Source organism: Alosa pseudoharengus, unplaced genomic scaffold (genome assembly GCF_046254945.1).
Source record: "Alosa pseudoharengus isolate Yale_2024_CS ecotype anadromous, Long Island Sound unplaced genomic scaffold, YU_APseudo_1.1 YU_APseudo_1.1_scf_9, whole genome shotgun sequence".
In the NCBI taxonomy this organism is placed as follows: Eukaryota; Metazoa; Chordata; class Actinopteri; order Clupeiformes; family Clupeidae; genus Alosa; species Alosa pseudoharengus.
In genome coordinates, this window is record NW_027468881.1 from 13,456,783 (window position 1) to 13,467,439 (window position 10,657).

General features: G+C 47.7%; 1 protein-coding gene across 1 annotated transcript in view; it reads right to left on the minus strand.

Annotated features, from left to right (window-relative positions):
- agrn (agrin) overlaps positions 1-10,657 on the minus strand; it is a 224,918-nt gene that overhangs the window by 123,193 nt on the left and 91,068 nt on the right. The window contains exon 3 of the mRNA XM_076277338.1: positions 9,123-9,164. Within this exon, the coding sequence (XP_076133453.1) occupies positions 9,123-9,164 (42 nt within the window). The remainder of the gene's footprint in view (positions 1-9,122; positions 9,165-10,657) is intronic.

Consider the following 10,657-nt stretch of genomic DNA (forward strand, 5'->3'; position numbering starts at 1 on the left):
TTCCCTGACGGACCCATAAACTTCCCCCGTCGCCAACAAAGACAAAGGGAGGACGGTTTGTCTCTCCAGGGCAGGTAGAGGGCGAATCCTCCACTTGGAAGCAAAGCACACGGAGTGTGTTAAAATTCCTTCCCAGTCTCTCTCTCTCCCTCGTCTATCTCTCTCTCTCTCTTCTATCTCTCTCTCTCTCTGTCTCTCTCTCTCTCCCCCCCCCCTCTCTCTCTCCTCGGCTCGGCAGCCTCTCTCTTTCCCTGACACCCACAATCGCTTTCATTATGCAAATGCACTCGACGCGCGGTAAGCCGCGCCGCCGCCACCGCGCCAAGGCATCTGCATACAAAACAGTTTATTTGTTCCCTTTCAATTAGGCAATGCAAGGTATATCATTTATCGGAGGGAGAAGGGGTGGTGGGGGAGGTGGGGGGAGAGGGAAAGCAGGTGGGTGGTTCAGGTAAGCGGAGGGAGCTCGAGCGATCCAGCTCCACGCCCCCCCCCCCCAACCCCCCCCACCCTTCCCCACCTCAGCCGCCATCGCTGCCGCTCGCCTCTTCCCATCTCCGGATCCCATAATACAGCCACTCCCTCATTTCCGGCTGGCATCCTTGAGCGCGCCTCCATTCAGCCGCCCGAACCTCCCCACACCCACCTCCACCAGCCACCCACCCCTCCAAGATCTCATTAAAACGGGGGAAGAGATATCTCGCATATCAGCATGCATCGCGCCTCTGCCGCTGCATCGCGCCAGCCTCCTCGAACAGAGCGAGCGCGCAGTAGTTAGTATGCATATATTGTCCATGCACGCACACATATTAAGGCGCTGTGCAACACACTGCATGAACAGAAAGCACCGCAATCTATCCACGGCGTCTGTCTCGGGGCAATGCGTTCGGCTCGTGGCCTTCTTGTCGCCTTGTCTAACGGGGGCCTCGGCCATTCGGGCACGCGGCTGTCAATAGAGCCTTGGCGCGCCGCCCCACTTCGGGAGCATGTCTGGGCACCTTGTCATAATTGCGTGCAGTGGCGCGAGGCGCGCATGTCAAACAAGCCATTAAGGGAGGAAGTGGGGAAAACTACTGTATACAAATGAGATCAGGAGGAGGCCTGATCCTGAGGGGTGTCCGCGAGCAGGAGACAGCCACACAGCAGCAGCACAACGCCGCCTCGCTTTATCTCTGTGTCTCTATCTCTCCCACACCGCTCTTGCTTTCTCATTCTCTTATTTCTATCTCTCTCGCTCTCTCTACAGATTCTCTCTATAGGCACAGAAAGAGAGAGAAAGAGAGAGAAAGAGAGAGAGAGGGAGAGAGAGAGAGAGAGAGAGAGAGAGAGAGAGAGAGAGAGAGAGAGAGAGAGAGAGAGAGAGAGAGAGAGAGAGAGAGAGAGAGAGAGAGGAGAGCGCAGCTCCATCCAGTGCAGAGGTGCAAACATAATCATTCTGCGCTGTCTGACTGGTTAAGAGTGCACATAGAGAGAGGCGGCCGGGGAAGAGACGGTTTGGGGTTTAGAGGGTTAGATTTATGGCTTCCTCGGGGTCCCCTCGCTAGGCCACTCCATCATCCAGTACTCAGAGCTAGCGGCGCCACGGCTGGGGTATTTGAATAGCATTACAAAGCAGTTTCACCTTACTGTAACATTAGACTAGCCAGGGAGCGGTGGAGTGGGGTGGGGTGGGGTGGGGTGGGGAGAGATGGGGTGGGAGAGGGGAAGTGGAGCAAACTATCTGGGGTACAAGGACCTCCCTCCTGCATCACAATCCAGCACAGAGGAAGGGGAGAAGAGGAATCCCCTCTTACGGATTCTACACACGGAACTGAGCACACACACACACACACACACACACACACACACACACACACACACACACACACACATGCTCACGGAGCCTGAGTACAAAAAAAGCGTTTAGCTGTCTGTATCGAGCAGATGGATTAAAACTATGTGCAACATAACAGCGATAAAGCACATCTGCAGCAGATTCAGATTTCAGAGATTTTTGATCAGTCTCAACTTGATCTCCCCACTGTAAGCATAATTTCATTTTCTCATTATGGTTCACCTTGGCAAGCTCCCTAGATACTGCAAGACCAATGCTTCCACTTAACAAGACAAGCAGTGGGCATCTGCATGCAATTATTTCCAATTGAACGTGCTGAAGCATGCATATGGGAAGAAAACTACATCAATGGTTAAATTGTTAATTTGTGAGGTGAAATTAAAACTAACACCTCGTAGCTTGGAATAGGAGGGTCTTTATGAAGAGAAAAAGAAACATTATTCTCCTCTACACTAGCATAATGACAGCCAAGAAAAAGAGCGAGACTGTAACAGCAATAACCTTTATACCAACACCGAGCGATATTTCACTAACCGAATGGCAGGTCTACACATTAATTACATATTGCGCTACCGGGAGAGAAATTCACTTGGCATCTTCTTACTTCCTGCTCCCTAATGTATTTCCCCACGTCTCAAAAATAGCATTCAACATTTCATCACCTCCTGGAATACATTACTGCCATGCATCATAATTATCACCATTAAAAAACTGCCTTGAAGAATTTGAAGTATTTTCTCCACCCTCCACTGTGTTCCCTTCCCCTCCTGATACCTGCCAGACAGGGTCTCCAGCCACACTGTGCTTGGCCACCTCTACACCTGCCCAGTCAATATTACCAGTCAAGCGAGGGGTGGAAGACTTGACAACCGTAGGGGTGCCAAATAAAGGGACGCAGTCCCAGATCATCCTGACAGACACTGTAATACTATGGAACACACAGCAGCTTTGGGGAGTATGCAGACATTTGCAGTGTCTACAATGGATTTACAATTAACAAATGGATCAGATCATATGTTCTATTAGACATAAGTATATACCCACAAAATCCAAACAGCAATGAACACTATAAGGAAAATATGTTTTAAGAAAAGCAATATTCAGCTATTCAAAAACCTAAATGCCACATTTACATACATATTCAGTCCCTTTTCTGTGTCATTCTATGCTGAGCTATGGCGAATCCTGTTTTAAGATTCTCTCTAGGAAGTAATTGATTGGGTCATGATTTTACAACACCTCAGTGCATGCAACGGTGCACAATTATCATTGACTCGTTGAAAGACTCAAACCATGAGCATGTATAGATCAGCTAACGTTATAAACCCTCAGTTCCCAAGAGCATAGTTTCCTTTAAAGACAAAACAAACAAAAACCAATAACTGGCTGTCCAGTCAAGCCCAGTAACCCTGTGAGATGGGCTTTGGTTTGGTCTGACGTGGCTTCACTGCAGAGATATGGGAGAACCTGCCAGAAGGACAATCATCTTAGAAGTGCTCCATCAATCAACCCCTTTACGACAGCCTAGCTAAATTAAAGCTGTTCCTGAGTAAAAGACATATGGCAGTCGGCCTAGAAATGTCCAAACAAGACTTGAAAGACTCAGACACTATGATTAAAAAATATGTGCAGAAAAAGTCAACTTTTATAGTGAAGCAGAGTAGTGACAGTGTCTTGGTTTACTGTGCTTAGACTAATGATAACAATATGCACAACTGGTCAATGGCTTCAAGCTCTGAATTCTCTTTGAGTCAAAAATAACCAAGAGAGTGGAAATAGTTCTGAATGCATTCATAGCCGGCCCAACAGGCAGAATCAAATCCCCCTGCTCAACCAGCAGCCGCTCGGGAAGCGCAAGCGCCTCGCCGAGGGTGGTGGGCTGGGAACTGAGGGGGGCGGAGGGCCGTCGGCTTCCAATTCCTCAAGCAAACGCGCCCAGAAAAGGACAGCCCTCGGCCCAAGCCTCTCGCAGTGCGAGTAGAAGTGGGAAACCGCCAACACTGTCTGGGCGTGGGACAAACACAGCTTATGCAGAGCGTGTGAGGGTACGGGGCGGGGATGAATCTCCCACACGCCTGGGCACACCGCTTCCTATTTTTAGATACAAGAATATTTGCTTTTTAGGATGCTGTGAGGTGAGTACGAATCTTCTTCTTTTCTTCCGAAACTCTGTCAGTGGCAGACCAGACGTCGCTGAAGAATGAAAAGAGGCTGCTGGCCGGGTGGGCTTACACTATATGGCCGGGCTGTTTTTGCTCCAGAAACCCTCAACAGGACCCGTGAGAGGACTTCTTCAGTAGCGATCAAATGATCGGGGAATGGATTCCCATTGGTTAATGCCAAGTCGTTCGACCGATAGATAACAATATGAACAATTGGTCAATGGCTTCAAGTTCTGAATTCTCTTTGAGGCAAAAATAGACCAAGAGAGTGGAAATATAGTAGTTCTGAAAGCATCAGCCCACACCTTCCTTGGATTCAACTGCAAACCACCTTGTAACATTTCCACTGATGCCTGTGTTAACATTTCACACCCTGGAGTGTCAGCTGTGACTCTCCCCTCTTCTCGGGAACAAATTGTCTCATTGTTGCACACAAGCCAATTTTGTCTGCATTTCCCTTTGACCTATATTTTCAATCACCCTTTTGCTTCCCAAATCAATATCCTTTCCCACGCTGCGACACTTGCTGTGTCATCGTGGTGACAGCGTAGACAGGAAAGTGTCAAAGACATCAAGTTTTTTTTGTTGTTGTTCTGCCTTTCTTTTTTTTCTCTTCCTTTTTGGGGAATATTTTCTTTAAAAAAAACGCACAAACAAAACAGACAGTGGTTTGCCATGTTGCTTACGCAAGCATTAGAACATGTCTGAAAAGACAAACTATTTTTGTGTGTGTGTGTGTGTTTGTGTGTGTGTGTGTGTGTGTGTGTGTGTGTGTGTGTGTGTGTGTGAGAGTGTGTGAGTGTCTGTGTTATGTCCTGTTTCCAGGGTAGGACAATAAAATTTGTCCCAGTAATGTCAAACCCTAAAGACAACTTGTGTTAGCTAGTGTTTGTGCTCCCAGGCGGTTGGAGAGTGGCAGGAGAGACTCATCCCTGGCCCTCGCTAATCCTTCAGATGTATTCTTTAGAGCTACCTTTGATATCTTGATATGAGCCATCCTCAGCATGGAAAAAAAAAAAGATTAGGTAGATTTTTTTGGGTCCCCTTTGTGTGAAATCGGTGACATGAAAAGATTTAATTAAGATACGGGACAGTTAATAATTAATTCCGCTCTCCTCTCAGACTTGAGTTGCACTGTCAAGAACACCACAGCAATCTATTCAGCCACTGCGGCATTAATTACTGATGCCCTGATTTGGACTTCATGTTTTGTTGTTATTATTTGCTAAAGTAGGTCTGGGTGATGGGCTTTTCAAAACTCCCAGCAACATGGAGAAGTTCTTGGCAAGATCACGGAGACGTACAGCTGGAACAAGCGAGCCTGGAGCATCGAGTGAGTCCCAGCACCAAAGCCCAGGGCCTAGATCAAATCACATTTCAATTCAACCGTCTCTTCTTGTTTTGTGTGTGTGTGTGTGTGTGTGTGTGTGTGTGTGTGTGTGTGTGTGTGTGTGTGTGTGCAGGTATGCTGGAGGCCCTCAGGGGAATACTCGCTGTGACAAATGCCAAGCCGCAGGCTGGAGGCACCCAGTACATTCATTATCATGTGTGCAGATGTGTGGAAAAGAAAGAAAAAGAGAGAATGAGAGAGAGAGAGAGACAGAGACAGAGAGAGAGGTAGAACGAGAGAGAGAGAGAGAGAGAGAGAGAGAGAGAGAAAGAGAGAGAGAGAGAGAGGCTGCTGAGAGGAAGGCCTCAGAGCTGGAGCTCGAGTTTCCCAACCCAATTCTTCTTCAGTCCATGTGGCCCCATTTCAAGAGAATAGTGACAATGATGAGTGACCTACAGCAATGAGGTTTTTTTTTCTTGATCTCCCTCACTTGTCGATCACTCTCATGTCAAACACACTACATACAAACCTACTTAGAGTAGGCGACCAAAAAAGTTTTTCTTTTTTTTTTTAGTTCAAAAATCTAAATTAGCCAGTGAACATTCAAGTGTAAATGAAAGCATGCTTTTTTCCCCCTTTTATTCCCTTTGTTGATATCAATATGAATCTGCCACAACTGGCATGCAAGCCGCAGAGTGAATTATTAATCGATGAACGTAGCTGCTGTCATCTGCCAGAAGCGTGGAAGAGAGCTAGGCAGAGAACAGAGGAAAGAAGGATCCATCTTCTGCCTCCGAGGCAGCACAGACATGATAGGAAACCTGAGCTGCAGGTGGATGCTTTGAGGCTGGCTCAGGTCCAGGCAGAGTCCGTCTGCTGCCAACCACACAGTTGCTGGTTCCCGTCTATTGGAAGGCTACTGGTAACTATCCTTCATCTCCAGAGGACAGAGCGTCTTGGAATGTGCGGTCCACCTAATCAACACTAGTGTCTAATTACTACCCACCACCACAGTGGGAAGAAGCAAGCTCAGTCAATTGTTTTTTGAGTCCATACCAGTTTTGTATTTGGCAAGATCAAACAAGTGAGAACATTATGTACATTTGTTTGATTTTCTTTTTTTAAAATGTTATTTTTCTCTATCCTCAAGAATAAAATGGATAATTAAGAGCACAAAGCATCGGCAAGATTTCATCAGCGGATGACCTTTATGAATAAGTATTCTTTCTCAAAGTTGTAAACCATCTGGCAGCCTTCTATCAATACAGAAAAAAAAAGAAAAAGAAAAAATAAACTTTTTTTAATGGCAACTGGTAGATTATCTCAAAAGGACAGGCTGCAACAACTGTGGACAGAACAGCCCTGCTTTTGGTGAGCTGTTAGAGGAGCTAATTAGAGGGTGCTTTGTTACTTTGTCAGGTTTCAGTTGGTGATTAACTGGCTTACTGGGTGGGATTTCGGTGCCTAATTGCAGATGCTCATACCACAAACGTGCCTCTGTTTGTGAGAGCGCTTCAAGCGACTCGCTTCCACATCTCTCAAGTAAATAATTAACAAAAAAAAACAAAATACTCTCAAGGTCTTTAAAATCCTAAAACCCTCTTTAAAATGCCTGTGGAAATTGTTTACATTCTAGAATTCCTTCCCCTTTTCAAAGCGAAATCCTCCAGATTCCTGCTTTGTGTTCCTGTTTGGAGGCATCTTGTTTTCATAAATTCAAGACTATGATTCAATATACTTAATACTGTATGTGGGAGTGTGGCTGTGCCATTGTGTCCTTGCGAGAGAAAGGACATGTTCAGTCGAGTGTGCCTTCTCTATCTGGCTAATTTTCCTAATGGCAAAGAGAGCCCTTTGTGTAAGCGCGTCCCAGTCATGTAACAAATTAATATGACACTAAGTGATAGGGGCTTGTATCTGGGCTATCTTTAATTGGAGCACTGATTTCCCCAGCACACAATGGCCACCACAAACACCATCCCTGCAGGGGAAAGGAGTCTTCACTGTGTGCATCAGTCCTCCATGTGTGTGTGTGTGTGCGTGTGTGTGTGTGTGTGTGTGTGTGTATGTATGTGTGTGTGTGTGTGTGTGTGTGTGGCATATAAAGAGCACCAGCCACCGTCTGAACTGCCACCCAACTATCGGAAATGTAATTAAGCAACAGCAGCAGCCTTTCTTTAATGGCCGGCTCGGCACGAAAACAAACTGTGCCCTTTAGGACAGCAGAACTTCCATACATCGAAAATGAGCGCCTGCGATCAATAGGCACACACTTTCGCCAACATCAAGGGAGGAATAAGTGGCATTGCTGCCATTCTTCGCTTTCATGACGCGCTCCTGGGTGTACAGTATGTAGCCTGCCTTCATGTGTGAAGACACATTTGATTGTCAGAACAGTCAAGCGTTTATCATTTGATGTTGATTAAAAGACAGTGGCTTATGCTGCACAATTGGCTTCGACGGCGCCCTGCTTGAAGTGCAAGGGTGAAACATAAATCTGGAGCGGTCTCTCTCTGCTCCTGAGGTTCTGGCAACCAAGTGAGGTTAAGCAACACTTCAATCAAACGTAATTACCCGGGCATTTCAGCACGGACACGGTTTGAAGAAGACAATAGTTATTGTTCCACCGCTGCGAGACACCCAGTATTTGTCACACAGCTGCTACAAATGGATGTGTTTTCACACAAGTCTTTTTCTCTCGCGCGCGCCGTCTTTGTAAGACACCAGCCTGGAGAGCAGGTGATTGTGCAATTATAGGACAGAGCCCTCTGAGCAGAGCAGTTTGTTTAGCTGCCAAGGCTCCACTCGCCAATCATTATTAGCATTTCATTTGTTGTGCTCTTCGAAGCCACAATATCTGTGTCGGCACACCCTCATAGCGATGGTAAGGGTCTGGTTTCCAGCAGCACTGAGAAGAGTCCGGCTATATTGTCAGTGATTGAAGAGGACTTGGGGATGTGGGGATTGGGGGTGAGGGGGGGGGGGGGGTGTTGGTGAGGTAGCAACTAGCTTCCACCTTTTTCATGTTCCGCTCCATAAATATTCATTGCAGCACAAGAAACCAGCTGTTTCCCCCCAATTAAAGCACGCAGAGATTCCACCATTTGCCAATAAATTGTTGCAGTTTAATTAATGGCACTCATTGCACGGCTGCCGCCCAAAAGCAAAAAAACAAGAGAAGGCTAAATAAATATATAACTATGAAAACAATGAGAACAAGCATGGCGCCAAAGGCAGAGATTTCTATCTGTGAATGAGAGCGTGCAGTCAGAGAGGCTGAATGGACGGTCTGACGCCGAGCTGTTGTCACTGGCCTACATACAGCTGTGGCCGGAAGGCTGGGGAGTGTGGTGGGTAGGTGGGGTGTGTGTGTGTGTGTGTGTGTGTGGGAGTGGGGGTACAGGGGATGTAGACACTGATGGGGGAGTAGACCTCCTCCCTGCTCCTCCATCCTGGCCGTAGGGGAGACGAAACCGCGTTCAGACAAATCAGCTTGTCAAGGAGGATCCAGACATCAAAAGCAAGGATCTCCCTGCGCACCTACCCACCCTCTGTGCCCTCCCCACAAACCCCACACCGCACCACTTTAGCAACCCCCCGCCCCCAAACCCCAACACACACAAGCACTGGAAAACACATCAAGCACCAACGCTGCATTAAACACTTTCCCCATAATTTCCTTCCCTTTTCTTAGATATTGCGCCTACTTCAAAAGCATGCGGGGGTGAGATCATTATCTGTCTGTGTTAAAACGGTCTGGTCAGCTCATCTCCCAGCGAAGGCTGGCGGGACTTACCATCTGGGGGCTGGGGTGCCGGCGTGAAGTGAACAGGTTTGTCTGGAGGAGATAAAAGAGAGAGAGAGAGAGAGAGAGAGAGAGAAAGAGAAAAAAAGAAAAACACATTAGTGAAGTGAAGATCTCAGACCTCATCCCAAGAGTCAGTGCAGTCATTCCAAAAGTGTGAATGTGCATGTGTGTGTGTGTGTGTGTGTGTGTGTGTGTGTGTGTGTGTGTGTGTGTGTGTGTGTGTGTGTTTCTTCTGGGGGCAGACTTATTTGACAGCAGCCCTTGAGGAGTTGAAGGTGAAGGGGGGCATGAGTATATCAGACAGGGCGCAGGAATGAGGGTAATGAGATATCATCTGTCAACTGATGGCAAAATTGTGATCGCATACTCTGCCTATTACAGTGAAAGAGTGCAGAGCTAATTGTGCCCTGTGAATGTGAATGACTTCTGATACATTCAGTGGCGGGGCCCATTACATTGATTTCATATAAGGCGCCCGACGCACATGAATTTTCATGAGACGCGATAAAAAAGGTGGTGACTGTCAGAGCGAGAAGACGTGCCATGATACTTTAAAATAATGATACGAAAGTATGTTGTGCTGCACTTCTGAAACTGCCGCTGGGAGGTGTACTGTACGTGTGTGGGCGCATGTGTGTGTGTGTGTGTGTGTGTGTGATGAGAAGAGCCTGCCTGGGGGCTTTTTTTTTCACATTTCACACAGAGGGAAATCAGTGACACTCGCGGATTGCCTCATACTGTGTGTGTGTGTGTGTGTGTGTGTGTGTGTGTGTGTGTGTGTGTGTGTGTGTGTGTGTGTGTGTGTGTGTGTGAAGCGCGGTCAGCAAAGCGCTGTGGGGTACGCGCCAAGAGGATGTCCGTCTCTGCCTGTCCTGACTCCTGACTCCCGTCTGAGGGGAGAACTGGAGCGTGACGCCTCCACGGTTAAATTCTCAACCCCACCCGCCTGCCCCCCCCCCCCCTTCTCCCCGCACACATCGACTAAAACAAACAGCGCCGTAGCCACCTGCTAGCAGACTAGCGCTCGAGTCTATCAAAAATAACACGGCGTGGGAGCCTCTGACAGGAGACATGGAGGGGGGGGGGGGGGTTGAGCAAAAACGGAGGAGAAAAAAAAACCTTCGACACCCTCTCCGATTGCCTTTCCCACAGGGGGGCAATTTGGGAGATAAAAACCCTCACATCAATTACCCGGCTCACACGTTCGTGCCATAAACTTCACACGAGAGCAGCTCGCTCTCAGGAGGACAGTGCACTCCTCTCCGGCGCCTCGTCCCAGTAGAGCCTGGACGGCGGTTAAATTTAGGCTCACTTAAAATTGCTTGTCAACAGCCGAGCTTGAGGGAGGTGGAGAAAGATGGAGAGAGAGAGAGAGAGAGAGAGAGAGAGAGGGAGAAGAGCAGAAGAGAGAAAGAGGGAGAAAGAAGAAATGGCAAAATAAGACTGACAACACATAATGGAGAGCAGGGGAAGAGAGGAAGGAAGAGAGGAGAGGAATGGGTGGAGGGGGGGGGCGCAGGGTG